Source organism: Puma concolor, chromosome D3, assembly GCF_028749965.1.
Source record: "Puma concolor isolate L17-30 chromosome D3, mPumCon1.1.hap2, whole genome shotgun sequence".
NCBI classification, from domain to species: domain Eukaryota; kingdom Metazoa; phylum Chordata; class Mammalia; order Carnivora; family Felidae; genus Puma; species Puma concolor.
The window spans coordinates 10912250-10928230 of NC_141678.1; the positions used below are offsets into that span (position 1 = coordinate 10912250).

Here is a 15981-nt window from a genome sequence, read left to right on the forward strand (position 1 = left end):
GCACACCGTTCCTTCCTCACCCCTGGGCCTAAACACCCTGGTTGCTCACGTGTGTGAAGTGTGCGGTAGTGAATGTGTACTTGGACGTGAAGATTTCGCTATTAACATTTATTCTCTTCAAATAGGAATTAATATCCTTGTGAAGTCCAAGGCCTTCCAGTATTTCATGTGTAAGTGTGAAATACCACAGCTCCGGGCCCCTTCCTGCCTGAGTCTTTTACTGTTCCAGAAGGTGGAGAGGCAAGAGATTAGCCCTGCAGCCATGCTGTTGACTTTTTATTATAGCAAATTCCAAGCATGTATAAAAGTGGGGAGATGACGGTCACCGTGAGCATCCACGGTCACCTGGCTTCAACAGCGGTCCCCCACGGCCAGTCTTTCTGTCCGTCCGTACCCTCACTGTGGCTCTTCGACTCCTCCCCAGACCTGGAGATTTCGGACACAGATTTCAGAACCACAGGATGTGGTCAGTGGCTCTGCCACTTAAGTCTGTCTCAGTCTGTAGGTTTCTCTTCCATCCCCTTTTTCCCTCTTGCGACATTTAGTTGAAGAGACAGGATTGTTTGGCCTTCGGGCTTCTTTTTGTGTATTCCCCGTGTTGCTTGGTTCCTGTAACTATATCTAGATTTGTGTTGTCCAATGTGGTAGCAACTAGCCATGTGTGGCTATTTATATTTAAGCAACTAAAATGAAAAATTCAGTTCCCCAGCCACGGTAGCCACATTTCAAGTGCTCAGCACCACATACAGTTGATGACTACCAATTAGCACAGAGAAGGGAATTTCTGTTGTCACAGGAAGTTCTCTCAGGCAGTACTAGTTGGGAGGTTTGCTTGAACTGAGACTTTCTAAGGAGCTCTGGTTCCATTTAGCGGGAAAGGGTGTTTAGAGACCACAGTTTGAAATGCTAGAAGTGCTCACTGCTTGGAGTTGGTTATTACTTCTAGGCCTTTCCATGGACAGAGATGGGATTTTGTCTTTGAAGATAAACCGTATCCAGAGTTCCGGAGTTTCTCCTGACTTACTTACTTTCTTTCTTTCTTTCTTTCTTTCTTTCTTTCTTTCTTTCTTTCTTTCTTTCTTTCTTTTAACTTTTTAATATTAATTTTTTTATTTTTTATTTTTTAAAATTTACATCCAAATTAGTTAGCATATAGTGTAACAATGATTTCAGGAGTAGATTCCTTAATGCCCCTGACCCATTTAGCCCATCCCCCCTCCCACAACCCCTCCAGCAACACTCAGTTTGTTCTCCATATTAAATTTTTTTTTAATGTTTATTTTTTTGAAAGAGAGAGACAGAGCACGAGTGAGGGAGGGGCAGAGAGAGAGGGAGACACAGGATCTGAAGCAGGCTCCAGGCTCTGAGCTGTCAGCACAGAGCCCGATGCGGGGCTCGAACCCACAAGCCGTGAGATCATGACCTGGGCTGGAGTCGGACACTCAACCGACTGAGCCACCCAGGCTCCCCCTGACATTTCTAATTCAAATTCAGGACTACCGTGTTTTTACTTAACTTCCTCATTCTTTCAAATCCAGATTTCCAGTCTTAAAATCTTGCTTCCCAGCACCATTCACACAATTACTCATTTGCTGTACCCCACGGTAGACTCATAACCATCTCCAGAAAATGATATCAACACTGTCCCAACAACACAGACCCTAGTACGCCACTCCAGGGATAGACATTCAGATTATTGTGCGTCAAGGTCACAGTAGTTCCCCGCCCCCGCCCATGTGGGTATGTCACCAACTGGAGACACATTTAGGTTTCTTTATTTCATTTTATTTTTCATTTTGTTTTATACTTATGTAAAATATCTATGTGGTTCCAAGTCGGACCTATGAAACAAAGTATATTTAAGGACGTCTCATTTATATCCTGCCAACCCCCCCCCCCTCAAATGGGTAACTTTTATTTTGGTTTATTCTTCCAGTTTTTAAAAACTCTAAGTAGATGCATATACGTGCCTCTCCCTGTGTCTTAAATAAACAGTCACATACTTGCTACACTTTCTTCCCCACCTTTTCGGCTTTTTTAAAAATATGTTCGGGAGACTGCTTCCCATTGTAATATATAGAGACGTTCCTCATTTCTTTTTAGAGTTGCTACTTCACCATTTCACGAACATGTCATAGTTGATCCCACCAGTTCCCTGTTGGTCATTTAGGTCATTTCTAGACTTTTGCCCTCACAGATACCTCTCCCGCAAATGGCTTGCGGTAACATTGTTTTGGGTTTCGCTAGTGTCTCGCTAGAGTGGATCCCTTGAAGTGGGATTGCGATGTGAAAGATCAAATGAACACGTAATTTTGCTAACTGGTTCCTGTAGCCTTTCTTTTCTTTTCTTTTTTATTTAATTAAAAAAAAATTTTTTTTTAATTTTTTTTTTTTTCAACGTTTATTTATTTTTGGGACAGAGAGAGACAGAGCATGAACGGGGGAGGGGCAGAGAGAGAGGGAGACACAGAATCGGAAACAGGCTCCGGGCTCCGAGCCATCAGCCCAGAGCCTGACGCGGGGCTCGAAGTCACGGACCGCGAGATCGTGACCTGGCTGAAGTCGGACGCTTAACTGACTGCGCCACCCAGGCGTCCCAAAAAAATTTTTTTTTAATGTTTATTTATTTTTGAGACAGAGAGAGACAGAGCATGAATGGGGGAGGGTCAGAGAGAGAGGGAGACACAGAATCCGAAGCAGGCTCCAGGCTCCAAACTGTCAGCACAGAGCCCGACACGGGGCTCGAACCCACGAACCGTGAGATCCTGACCTGAGCCGAAGTCGGACGCTTAACCAACTGAGCCACCCAGGCGCCCCATCCTTTCTTTTATTTAAAATTTTTTTTAATGTCTGTTTTTGAGAGGGAGAGACAGAGAATGAGTGGGGGAGGGGCAGAGAGAGAGGGAGACCCAGAATCCGAAGCAGGCTCCAGGCTCCAAGCGGTCAGCACAGAGCCCCCTGCGGGGCTCGAACCCATGAACCGTGAGATCCTGACCTGAGCCGAAGTCAGACGCTTAATCGACTGGACCCCCCAGGTGCCCCTCACGGAGCCATTCTTAAAATCTAGGGAAGAGCAAACATTTTAATACTCAAACACCTCTTACACGGACTTGGCAACAGCAGTGACCTCGAGAGTGTTTTTAGGAATCCATAGCTATTTCCTGCGCAAAACCCCTGGCTGGTGTAGCTCACGTGGTAAAAGCACGAAGCGGAGAGAAGCCCCTGTCACATGGGCGTGTGGGGCGTCGCCCGGCGCTGCCGGGGAACGTGGCTGGGGTGGGGGGGCTGCGGCTGTGAGCTAGAGATTCGCACACCCGCCTGTGCTTCCTCTGTCTGTCACGAGCCTGTCTGTTTGCAGACTTGGTGGTGGCCGTCAACGGGGTGTGGATCCTCGTGGAGACCTTCACGCTGAAAGGTGAGCCCTGGCTGGGCGACCGGCCCTCGGGTGGGCGCACCTGGTGCCTTTGAGCTTGAGCTCCCGCCTCCTGTCTTACAGGTGGGAACTTCTTCTCCAAGCACGTGCCCTGGAGTTACGTCGTCTTCCTGACGAGTAGGTTTCTGGCGGTGGCTTTGCCGAATGGCCGGGCCGGGAGGACCCTCATTTGCTTTGGGACCTCGCGGCTCTCCTCGAAAACAGGGAAGCTTGGGGAGAATGGAGCAGGAGTTGAGTCTGATCCCGTTCCACCCCCGTCCAAAGCTCTTTTGCGCTTCTCCGCCGCCCTCCGGATCCCATCCCCATCCTGGGCGTGACTCACACTGCCTGGCCACCCGGGGTCCGCTCAGCTTCCGCCCTCGCCCCGGCCTGCGGTCCCCCCCCGAACAGCAACCCGCTCCCCGGCCCCCCCGTGCCCGGGGCCCCTTCTTACCTGGGGCCTCTGCCAAGGTTGTTTTGTCCACCTGGTGCCCCCCGCTCTGCCTGACATTCCCCCTCCTCCTCTTAGGCCTGAACGTCCCTGAGCGCACTGCACCGCCCTGCCCCATTCACCTGCCCCATTCTGGGGGTTGTCTGGAGGTGGCCCCAGTTGACCAGCCTCTGGGCCGGGCCTCTCCCGGGGGGAGGGGTGGTGTGGGTGTGACATGGCCTGTCGCAGAGGCTGGAGACCTCCGAAGAGCCTCAGAGGGGGGGACGGAGCCAAGGCAGGTGTGGGAGAGGCTGTGGTCCGGCCGCTGCTAACTGCCTCCTTCTGTTCACAGTCTACGGGGTGGAGCTGTTCCTGAAGGTTGCTGGCCTGGGCCCCGTTGAGTACCTGTCCTCCGGGTGGAATCTGTGAGTGCAGAGTGTGTGTCTTCCCCACGTCCGCGACCAAGAGAGGCCCTCTCCCCACACACCCGCAGCACACCTTTCTGCGGTGGCAGGAGGAGGGGGCGGGGACAGGACAAGGCCTTTGTCCCCGGTACAGCTCCGTCTGTGGCTCCGGGACACGCCAGGGTCAGGCTCGTCTTACTCTCTCAGGTCCCTTGGCCCGTTCCTCCAGGACGTGGCGTCTTAAGGGGCATTAGGCTGGCTCTTCCTGAGTCATTCGGCCCCTACACCCACCCCTGACGACGAAGCTCCTGCCTCCCCCATGGAAACCACGATACCGACAGAGAAGGAGCAGCAGCCGGTTGGGGGAGGTGACGAGACCCGAGTGGCCCTTGTCCCTGTCCCCACGGAGACCTCAGAGGCCACCTCCCGCCCACTTAAGTTGACTCGCCCGTGATATCAGGCTATCCTCACAAGGTCTCAGTCTTGACGAACAGAGGAGTCGACGAGGAACAGTGGTAGCGTGTGCACCATTGCTGTTTTCAGGGCCTTAACACACGTGTGCAGAGGACAGAGGCCCTGTCTGGGGCAGGGCTGGCTGGCCTCTAGGTGGGAATCCCGCCCTTTTCCCCCATAACCTCACCGGGGTCGGTGGTCACCCATAGAACCCGACGTACGGCGTTAGACCAGTGCAGGACTTTGGTGGGGAGAGGGGGTGGTTCTGGGCATTTCTGATCCCTGCTGTATGTGCTATGCCTGGAGGGCTGGCCAGGCCGGCCTCAGACACCCCCAGGCGGCAGGAAGCTGCTTCCTGAGCTGTGCGGCTGCGGGCCACTGCTGGGCACCCTCTGCTCTTGCTGAGGTTGGCGGGTGGGCTCCTTGGAAGGGAGCGTTGAGGATGGGGCTGGGGAGCGGGGCACCGTGGGAGGGAGGCAGGCTCCGGGCAGGACAGGCCCAATGGTCCGTGGCTCCTTCCTCTCCCTCCCAGGTTCGACTTCTCTGTGACCGTGTTTGCCTTCCTGGGACTGCTGGCTCTGGCCTTCAACATGGAGCCCTTTTATTTCATAGTGGTCCTGCGTCCCCTCCAGCTGCTGAGGTGACAGGGCTGGGGCTGGGGAGAGGCGGGCAGGGGGAGGGTGGGAAGGCCTTGGGACTGATCTGGGAAGTGGCCGGAAGGAGCCAGAAGGTTCGCAAGCCTGGTGTCAGAGACTCACCCTCCTATGACGGCACCCGGCCCCTGTCGCCTTCCTGTGGGGATGTGCGGCCCACCCGTCTCCTCCCGTCACCGGGACCAGTAGCCTCTGACTGTGGAGGAGAAACGTGGCCCGCGGCTTGGGTGAACCCGGCCTGCGGTGATATCTGCTGTAGCCACGGAAACAAACATGCTCAGAGTCATAAACCAGAAGGCCATGGCCTCTGATGGTGCGAGGGGCACGACCCCATACATGGCCTTCCTGGGAGGAGAGAGGTGGAGGTGTGGGGGCGGCCAGGGCAGTGTCTCTAGAAGACCCTGTGGCCATGCCCCGGGGGTGGTGGCCGGGGTCAGGCGAACGTCTGTGTCCTCCCCACGCAGGGCGTCCTTCCTTTACCGACGACCCGTCCCTCGCCAGGCTCCTCTGTGGGCGTGGCTTCCGGTCCCTTCTTTCCGAGGTTTGCCACCCCGTCCCTCGCCAGGCCTTGCCCCTCACAGAGCCTCCTGGCTCCAACAGAAAACCGCGGCAAATCGCCGTTAGCGAGAGACTGGGGGGACACGGCGGGTTCCGGGTCCCTCCGGGGAGGGCCATCCAGCCTTGGTGTCCCGGCCCCACCGCTGCCCCTTCCCAGGGCCCCGAGGGCCACCGGGCCTGGGGCAGAGAGGCCCCCCGGTCGAGGAGCGGGGCTGCGGCCGTGCGGGCCCCTGAGCGCCACCTGCTCTCGTCCCTCAGGTTGTTCAAGCTGAAGAAGAGGTACCGCAACGTGCTGGACACCATGTTTGAGCTGCTGCCGCGCATGGCCAGGTACTGCCCCGCCTCTGGGCTCCAGGGCCAGGCGCCGTGAGGCTTGTGCCCCCGAGGGGGCGGCTGGGCGGCCGTCGGGGGGGGGGGGGCCGGGCGGGGCGGGGGGAGGCCCGGAAAGGACTGACGCGGAGAGTCTGACGGGTCTCCAAGGAGCCGAGATGTTGGCCACCACGCGTCTCCCTGGCGCCACTTCTCTCCTCTGACCTGTCTGAAATATCTAGTAGGGAGGGCAGGGAGCTGTCAACTCACTTACCGCCTGTGTCTACGTTCACAGGTAAGGGGTCACCTGTGAGTCTACCTTCACAGGTAAGGGGTGAATCTCTGGTGAAGGGGCATCTGTTCCTAGAGTCCTGATTCGAGCCGTTTTTGACCCCAGACCTGAATCACGAGGCCCCTTCCCTGCAGGCACTTTCCAGCTGGTAAACCTGGCTAGGGGCATGCCTGTCCGTCAGTCAGCTCAGTGGGTCTGAGGACGCCGGGGCCGCCGGAGGCGCTGGGCTCTCCTGCCTGGCCCTAAGTCGCCCTGTCCCTTCTGACCCTCCTCCCCAGCCTGGGCCTCACCCTGCTCATCTTCTACTACTCCTTTGCCATCGTGGGCATGGAATTCTTCTGCGGCATCCTCTACCCCAACTGCTGCAAGTGAGTCCTCGGCGGGGCCCGGCCCTGCCCGCCCCCCAGGGAGCCTGTGTCTCTGCCGGGGTCGGGGGGGGGGGGGGGCCTGAGCCAGCCCCACTGAGCAGGTCGCCCCCAGCTCAGGGGCCTCGGGCACACCTCTCCCAGCCGCGACACCCTTTCGAGGCCTGGGAATCCCTTGGCCTTGCTTTCACTGGCTCAGTTCGGCGCAGTAGCTAAGTGAGGGACCCGGGATCAGAGAGGGCTGTCTCTGAAGCAGTGACATGTGAGCAGGTGTCCCTGTCCCCAAGCAGGCCTCTGTCACCTCGCCCTTGGGGTCGAGGCGGTCTTCAGGCTGCCGCAGAACCAGGAGCGGCCTGGGGCTTGGGGCCCGAGTCCCGTGGCTTCCTCCCACTTGTCTGGGGGCGGGGGAGGCTGGGCAGACACATCATCTCCGGCGGCCTGTTGGCATGAGACAAGTGGACACCCGCAGGAAGGCCTCTGGGGACAGGGGTGGAGCGCACAGCCTCCACGACCTCTCCCTTTCTGCAAGCCACCACATTGAAAGCATTAACTCTGGATTCGCAGTGTTCTCTTTAAAATCTGGCCCGGGAGGCCTCAAGCACAAACTCTTTCCTAAGACGCTGGTAGCCCTTCCGAGCGTCAGGCTGAGCCCAGAACCAGAGGCCGATAGCAGGGGGCCCAAACTTTTTTTTTTTTTTTTTAATGTTTTTATTTAGTTTTGAGACAGAGAGAGACAGAGCATGAGCAGGGGAGGGGCAGAGAGACAGGGAGACACAGAATCCGAAGCAGGCTCCAGGCTCCAAACTGTCAGTGCAGAGCCCGATGCGGGGCTTGAACCCACGGACCGTGAGATCGTGACCTGAGTGAGCCAGAGTTGGACGCTCAACCAACTGAGCCACCCAGGCACCCCGGGGCCCCAAACTTTATGCTGCCCCCGTCACCAAGGCACTGCCTGCTGAATAAGTTCCCTGGGGGCCCCGGGACCAGAGGTGTAGAATTTCTGGCATGAATGTTAACAGATCAGCCATGAAGGACCGGAAGGAAGGCAGAGAATAAGCTCTCAGACAGGGACGACCTTTCGGAGCACTCCAGCCAGGCGAGGAGCTCCCGCTCCGTGCGCACTACCCCGCACACAGGCTCTAGAGCAGATCCCAGCCTGGGGAGAACCCTTCCCAGCTTCTCCCTCCGGTAGCTGGGAGGGAGAAGGCTGCTGGTAGCAGAGAAATGACAAGTGGACACAGAAAAGCAGGGGGCAGGCCTAGGGGTTCCCACCAGCACCCAACAGGTGAGAGGAGCCCAGGGCTTCCCTTGAGCCAGGAACATGGGCGAGGATGCGGGGGGCTGGGCCGGGACAGATGCTCCCTGCCCGGACCTTGGACTTGTGTCCTCTGTCGAGGTGGCCCATTTCCCTGTGACTTTCCCTCTGCTTCCCTGGCCAGTACCAGCACAGTGGCCGATGCCTACCGCTGGCTCAATCACACCGTGGGCAACAGGACTGTTGTGGACGAAGGCTACTATTATCTCAATAACTTTGACAACATCCTGAACAGCTTTGGTGAGTGTAGGGGCCCCAAGCAGGACAGTCCCCGGGGCACACCGCCTCTGTCACCGCAGGTCCCAGACACGGCGGAGCAGAGCTGTCTGAGGCCTCCCCTCCCCCAGCCGTTTGCCACACTCTCCCGAGTCCCCTCGAGCCTCAGTGGAGCCTGTGGTTTGCCCGGTCCCAGGGGTGCAGTCCAGGCCAGACGCCAGCCCTCACTCACCGCCAGGTCTCACTCCTGGGAGCAGAAGAACCCCGCGCTTTGCCGGAAGGGGTACAGCCCGATGCTGGGGAGCCCACCCCCCGTCACAACCCCACACCGCAGGGTGGGGCGCAGCCACACCCACCTGCCACGGTGCCTGCACTGACCCAGGCTCAGGCCCACACAGCTCTGCTCCTGGGTTCCGTGGAGAGGCCGGGGCAGGAGCAGGGCATAGGTCAAGAGGAAGGGGAGCCCCTCGGGGCATCCCAGATCTCTACCGAGCAAGGTGTGCCTGCTCTTTCCCCACCATCCACCCCCAGCCCTGGTTGGTCACAGGCAGCTGAGGCAGGAGGCACGCCCTCTTGGGGACAGGCCAAGTTTGCCGCGCTTCCTGTGGGGTGGGAGTCGGGGGGGTGGGGGGTGGCGCTCACTTCTGGAACTCACAGCCCAAGCTGGCAGGTGGGATGCCATCAGTTAGGTGCACGGTACCCAGGAGAGGCGGAGACAGGCCATCTGAAACGGACTCTGAAAAAGCAAGCTGATCAAAACACTCCTCCTCCTCCCTTCCCTTTGGCAGTGACCTTGTTCGAGCTCACAGTTGTCAACAACTGGTACATCATCATGGTAAGGGCCTCGGTCAGCTCCTGGGGGGGCGTCTTCCCACCAGCCTCTGAGACCACCTGTGGTCTTGCCCGGCCCTGGACGGGATGCGTCGCTCTTGTGTTCCCCGATGGGGTCCTGGGTCACACAGGGTTGGGGTTCTGCCGAGAACCCACTGTCGGGGCTGGGGCCCAGGAGCCACCCCTCTGCATCTGCTAGACATGGGTTCCATCCCTGCCCCCCGTACAGCCCCTGGCGGCCAGGAGATCCCAGTAGCCTGTGGGTTTCCGTCCTCCCCCCACTGTGGCAGGGGCTCTTCGGTCAAGGGGTGGTGTGGCAAGGGTGGTTGGCTTTTGTTTCCCATTCCCTAAACCCTTCCGAGTGCCACTGCCTCTCAGAGCACAGACCGCTCGCATTAGTCTTGAACCCCGCGGTCCTGGGGAGCATCCGGGCCTCATGCAGCACGGAGGAGTTCTGAGACCCGGGCAGTGAGGTCCCCCTCCTGTGTCTCCCACAACCCAAGGCCAATCAGGCAGGGTCTGTGTAGAGCCGGCCATGTGGGGGACCACGGAGGGGTCCGGGTACACGGCGACCCGGCCCCGCCCAGGCGCCTGCTCACTGGCTGCCTCCCCGTGTCCCCAGGAAGGTGTCACCTCTCAGACCTCCCACTGGAGCCGCCTGTACTTCATGACTTTCTACATCGTGACCATGGTAGGTCCCCGGCCCCAGCACGCCCTTCGCCCCTCGCCCTTCACTTCTGAGTCTCCGGCTGCCCCTGCAGGGTGGTGGCAGCCCGGGGAGGAGGGGCCCGGCCGGGCAACGGGCATCGACGGGCTCTGCTGAGTGCAGGCCCCACAGCAGCTCACACCCCCTGCCCCCCTCCAGGTGGTGATGACGATCATCGTTGCCTTCATCCTCGAGGCCTTCGTCTTCCGAATGAACTACAGCCGCAAGAACCAGGACTCGGAAGGTCTGTGCGGGCAGCTGCGGCCCCCACGGCCCCCGCTGCCCACCCGGCTGGCTGCCCCACTGTCCGCTTCTTGGCTGTCTGCTTGTCCGGGCCTCTGGCAGCTCAGCTGATACCTGTCTGGCTGACCTGTGACATCCCTCATTCACGCTGATTTTCACGCACGTCACCACCGAAGAACGCCCTCGATCTCATTTTTAGAATAAAAACGTTACGTGTCTGAGATTAGAAAAATCACCCAGCAGGGACAGGCTTCCTGTGAGCACAGCCGCCCTCTGCCCCGCCTCCCTGCGCCTCCCAGACACTCGTCACCCTCTTTGTTATCACCTGCGTCCACAGTGTCGTTCTAGACTTGAGGGGCGTAAATGTCGCTCCTCCTGCAGCTTCGGTGCTCGCAGCCCTGATCACCGGCTCGCCTGTTCCAGGGTGCAGGGCTGACGCGTACTGATCATTCTTGCCCCATCCCCCAGAGCCACCACATACCGATTACTCGTCTCCAAATCGCTGTCCCCTCAGGCCACGGGATCATTTGCTGTTTGCCCAGACTCCCTGCCATAACCTCTGTCCCCTAGAAGCTGCTGGCCCAACCAGCCGTCCTGCCAGCCGCAGCAAAGGGAAGGGAAGGGGCAGGACGAGAGTGCCACGCGGCAGGGGGTGGGGGGTGCGGTTTCCCTCAGAGAGGGAACCTCGGGACCCCCCCTCCCCCTCCCCCTCCCCGGGGCAGCAGGGAGGATGGCTGAAGCGGACCAAGGCAGACCGGGGGCTCCGAGCCCCAGGCTCCTTCCCAGCGCCGGCTCCCCTCCCACAGTTGACGGAGGCATCACCCTGGAGACGGAGATCTCCAAAGAGGAGCTGGTTGCCGTCCTGGAGCTCTACCGGGAGGTGCGAGGAGCCACCTCGGACGTCACCCGGCTGCTGAAGGTCCTCTCTCAGATGGAGAGACACGAGGTGAGGAGCCTCAGGGCCGCTTCCAGCGGAGGGGGCGGGTTTGAGCTTCGCGTAGGCCCTCCCCCACCGTGCTTCCCTCCAGCCAGCTCGGGCAGTCCCTAAGCCTCCGCCCTTCTTTAGCAAAACTCCGTGGTGTTTCTGGGACGGAGATCGAGGACCAAAAGTGACCTGAGCCTAAAGATGTACCAAGAGGAGATTCAGGTAGGAGCGCCCCTGCCCACGCTGCCTCGGCCCTCGCCCCGGCCGGCTCCTGCCTGGGGGTGGGCCTCCCGGCCCCGTCCCGAGTGTGGAGCGGCGCTGGCTAAGGGGGGGGAATCGTCTGTCGGGGCCGCTGCCAGTGGCGTCTGGGACTCAGGGTCGGGCAGGATGTGGGCTCAACCACGAACCCTCAGTCCTCCCCCAGCACAAGCAGCTGTGGTGTGCTGTTTCCCTACGGCACGGCCACCAGGACGTCACCTCCCTTCCTCGCGCTGAGCCAGAACCGCAGGTGCAGCGTGTCCCGCAGGAGACAGATGGGCACGAGGGGGTGCGGGGGCCGTGCTGCGCAGGCCAGGGCGCCTCTCCTCAGGGCCATCGGGTTCTGCCGTGTCCTTGGGTCTCTTGGCTCTTTTGGCTGTTTGGGTTTTTGGTTTTTGGTTTTTTTGGTAATGTTTATCTATTTTGAGAGAGAGAGAGAGAGAGTGAGCACAAGCAGGGGAGGGGCAGAGAGTGAGAATCCCAAGCAGGCTCCACACTCAGCACAGAACCGGACGCGAGGCTCGAACCCACAAACCACGAGATCATGACCTGAGCTGAAATCAAGCATTGGATGCTTAGCTGACTGAGCCACCCAGGTGCCCGTGTGGGGTCTTATTTTTGTTCTCATTTAAGAGAAGGGAGAAGTTTTATATATATATATAAAGCCTTCTGTTCGATCTCCGGGGCCCAGGGCTCGGGGGAGAGTCTCCCGTGCCGCTTGCGTGACGGTGCCGTTGCTGGCATTCCGGCAGCTGAAAATCCTGTTTTCGCTGGGACAGTGATGACCAGTGTCCACGCCCAAAAGGCAGGGAGGCTGCAGTCCCCAGAGCTGAGTCACACGCTCTCTGTGAAAACGCCAGGGGCAAACAGACAATGGCGGCTCAGGAAGCAGGAGTCACGGGGGCGCGAAACCAGCAGGGGCTTTGGCTTCGTAAAACCCGGGGGGAGAGTGCCGGTCCGTTCCCGCCTGTGGGAGGGGGGCCATCTCCGGCCCAAAGCAGAGGAGACGGCTTCACGGGGGCACACGCTCAGCTGCGGGCCTTGTCCTTTGTCCTCTGCCTGTCTGTCCCCCCGGCGTCCAGTGCTGGGCCACAGAAGAAGCCCATCTCAGTCTTTTTTTAAGCCGTCAAGTTCTGTGGTTCAGACTCTTTAAAAACGTTAAGGGAGGTTTTTTAATTCCTCGATTACCTGAATACCCATCCCTGCAAACCGTGGGTGACGTGACAACGGTCTTAGGCAGGTGGCATTTTTGGTTTTTTTTTTTTCCAAAATGCTTTCACAGCCTTATTGGAGGGCACGCAGGCAACGTGGGAGTTAGGGGAGGTGCTTCACCCAGTTCACCTGGCTTTTCTGCAACTTCTGAGCCTCGCTTTTCTCAGGTGTTTCACAAGGACACCGTTCCTGCCAAGCCCAAAAGGGGCGACAGCGGGGAACCCTTTGTGAAGGACAAGAGATTACGTTCACAGAGGATGATTACTAAGTGCCTGGGCTTCTCTTAAAGAGTTGATATGTGCCAAGGAGAATGTTTCCAAGGAGGTGTGCAAGCCTCTAATTAATAAGGGAAAGATTTCTTTCTTTCTTTGTTTTGAGAGGGAGGGAGAGAGAGAATCCCAAGCAGGCTCCACACCATCCACGCAGAGCCCGACGCCGGGCTCGAACTCGTGAACTGCGAGATCATGACCTGAGCCGACATAGAGTCGGGCGCTAAACCGACTGAGCCACCCAGGCGCTTCAATAGGGAAAGATTTCACTGTAATTTTTCTGTTTGGGCCATATTCCGGATTCCCAGTAGGTCCAGGGCTCAGGGGACCCCTGCGGTCACTGTTGGGTGACTTGCAGCCCCGCCCCCTCCGTCCTGAGGCCCCTGTTGCCCACTGTGTGCCGTGGCGGGGGGGGGGGGGGGGGGGGGGAGAGGGGGGGAGGGGACGCAGGGCTGGCGGGGAGGAGTGCAGCCGGCTCAGCGCCCTGTCTGCGCTCTGCTCTAGGAGTGGTTCGAGGAACATGCCCGTAAGCAAGAGGAACAGCGGCGACAGCTCAGCGGCAGCCGCCAGGCCCCCTCCACCCCGCAGCTCCCAGGCAGCCGCCAGCGCTCCCAGACCATCACCTAACCCCAGCCTGCGGCAGCCATCCCTTCTATGCAATAACACAATAGTATTATTTTACTACGATGTATTGAAGAAAAAAAAAAAAGGTGTGTGTGCGCACGCGTGCGTGCACACACACGCGCGCACACACACACCCATATATATGCACATATTTATATATAGGAAGAGAAAAAGACAAGACGGGGTTTGCTGTGCAACCACCTTGCCCTGTCTTCCTTAACCCCAGAAGTCACTTTGGTTTGGGGGGCGGTCAGGCCACCGTGAGCTCTTCCTAATGTGGAAAGTTCCAGAAGGCCTCTTCAGAAGAAGAGCACTTGGATAGATCCTGCCGATCTCTGCAGGGCTCGCCTTCAAAGTGGGCCAGCCCCTCCCCAGGCCAGAGCCAGACCGTCTTCCCGATGCTGCTCTCACACTCACGTCCCAGCTGACAGCTTCCCCAGTAACTTTCCCTGTGGCCCGCGTCACGGGGTCTCTGTGCCCTGCTTTAGGGACGAAACCACTTAGGATGGAAAGAACCTACATCCTCGGGGTTAGTATTTCTATATATATGATAATGTAATAGAACATTCCTTTGGGGGAGCAGTGCCTAGGTCCTAATGGAAAGAGTAATCAAGGGATGTGATTATACCCGTGTGGTCAGATCCCAATTAGCCGGCGCTGGGCAGCGCGAGATTGTGCGAATTTCACATCCTGGCTCTGTAAGCCTTCTCTCCCACATCCCACGCTTCCTTCGGTTTAACCCTTGTTGCTGCAAATCCTGACATGGCCTCCTTGAGAACCTCGGCCCAGCGGGGGGAGGAAAGCTAGAAGAGGCCAGGCTGACAGCTACCACCCCGGACCAGTTCCCGAGATGGGCTTTCTCCACCAAGTCCCTTTTCCTTGCGATCGTCTTGTTCAAGCAGACACATCTTGGGTAACACGGGATTGTGCTAAAGACAGCGGCAGCCCCTTCACATCGTGCATTAGGTTCTGCTGCTGGGAAGGGGCCTACAGGGATGTCCACAGCAGCCCTGTGGCTGGGCCCCTGCCAGTCCACATGGACCGCTCCCCCCGCGCCTTGAGCAGTCACCTCCGTGGACTCGACCGAGGCCAGAACGGGGGCGGGGCGGGGGGGGGGGTTGGTGCACAAGTAGGTTGGGTTGAGCGCTCGGTTAACCGAGCCCCCCTGTGTCTCGTGGGAGTGCTCGCTGAGGTCGGCACGGCTGGGGCTGGGGCAGGACCCGTGCTCAAATCCAGAGAAGGCAGTTGGGGGGCCGCTTCAGTGGGCGCGGCAGAGGCGGGGTCAGAGCACAGGGACCTCCAAGGTCAGCTTTCCTGGGCTGCCGACCCAGCCTGGGCTTCCTGCCCCTCCCCCGGCTTCCCAGCTGCCTCCACTGCCTTCCAGAACTTAGGAAGGTGGGTGGGCAGAAGGTCCCCGGCCTGATGCCAGGGGTGCCATACTGGCTCGCCCCCTTCCCCCCGGCTCTCCCCGGCCATCCGCAAGGCCAAGCCTTCTCGGGACGGCCCTGATGACGCTGCACAGCTGTGCCCCTCACGGGGGAGGGTGGCGTGGGGGGGGGGGGGCTTTGTTTTTAAAGCACAGCCCTTTGGGGAAACAATGAAGCAGTGAGATCTCCATGGGGCATCAGGAGACTGGCATCGTCCTCTCCGGCTCTGGAGGGCCACCAGCCAATCCAGGCAGCCCTGTACCAGGCCGTAACCCTTTGCCCTCTCCAGAGAAGGAACTTTATTTATTTGCACAATTGGGTGCCTTTTAGCATTTGTGTATTGAAATGGGTATTTTGGAAGCAGGAGTCGAGGGACAGCTTACAAAGGATAGGTCCCCTGCCCTCAGTGCCTGGGCCTCATTCTAGTCCCTTCCCCCCGGGAACCGGGGAGGGGCGCCAGGGTCGTTGAGGCCCCCGGTGTGGGGGATGGGATGGATGCCGTGGGCCAGACTCCCGTTGGCAGTGGGCGCCCTTGTCATTGAGGCTAAGGACGGCTGGCCCCTGGGGGTCACCCAGGACTGTGAGCTCTGAGGGACCTGGGACATCATCCAGCTCACATGCCCTCACCTCCCACGTCATAGCTGAATGAAACCGAGGTCCGCCTCGCCAACCCGCCCTGGGTCCCGCAACCTGCCAGCAGCCGTGATGGCACTGTGCCCTGCCCCGCTTTGGGGGGACGCCATCTGGTCCCTCCTTGCTTCCCTCCCCCCACCCAGCCTTACTCCACACCATGTGACAATCATTTTGTATGGATAGCAGGAGCGACGCTGCAAGGTTTTGTACATCGGTGTTTTGTTACCTAGAAAACCCACCGTGTCTCCGGATTTCTGGCACATTAATAAAGGCCTCTGCTTTGTAAACGTGGCTGCCGCCTCGTGACGTCCGTCAGGTGCCGTCCCATGGCTTCCCGTATTGTGGGGAAAGAGGGGGGGGGCTCGTCCATGGTTGCCCCTGACCCCCCCACCCCAGCCCCACCCCTGGATGTGCCACAGATCCATCAGGCCCAAGAGCCTTTGGCC

The 15981-nt window shown here is 58.8% G+C and overlaps 1 protein-coding gene across 4 annotated transcripts in view; it reads left to right on the top strand.

Moving 5' to 3' along the window:
• Nucleotides 1-15822, top strand: part of TPCN1 (two pore segment channel 1) — a 62325-nt gene extending 46503 nt beyond the window's left edge. For 3 of the 4 annotated variants that reach the window (XM_086681753.1, XM_086681752.1, XM_086681754.1), the window contains 14 exons: nucleotides 126-170; nucleotides 3359-3415; nucleotides 3497-3550; nucleotides 4195-4267; nucleotides 5232-5339; nucleotides 6169-6240; nucleotides 6790-6879; nucleotides 8316-8431; nucleotides 9196-9242; nucleotides 9861-9929; nucleotides 10104-10188; nucleotides 10994-11133; nucleotides 11254-11334; nucleotides 13356-15822. In XM_086681753.1, the coding sequence (XP_086537879.1) occupies nucleotides 126-170; nucleotides 3359-3415; nucleotides 3497-3550; nucleotides 4195-4267; nucleotides 5232-5339; nucleotides 6169-6240; nucleotides 6790-6879; nucleotides 8316-8431; nucleotides 9196-9242; nucleotides 9861-9929; nucleotides 10104-10188; nucleotides 10994-11133; nucleotides 11254-11334; nucleotides 13356-13478 (1160 nt within the window). In that variant the 3' untranslated portion in view covers nucleotides 13479-15822. Of the gene's footprint in view, nucleotides 1-125; nucleotides 171-3358; nucleotides 3416-3496; nucleotides 3551-4194; nucleotides 4268-5231; nucleotides 5340-6168; nucleotides 6241-6514; nucleotides 6547-6789; nucleotides 6880-8315; nucleotides 8432-9195; nucleotides 9243-9860; nucleotides 9930-10103; nucleotides 10189-10993; nucleotides 11134-11253; nucleotides 11335-13355 lie in introns of those variants that run through there. The other variant, XM_086681755.1, reaches the window with a different exon arrangement.
• The last annotated feature ends 159 nt before the right edge of the window (nucleotides 15823-15981 follow it).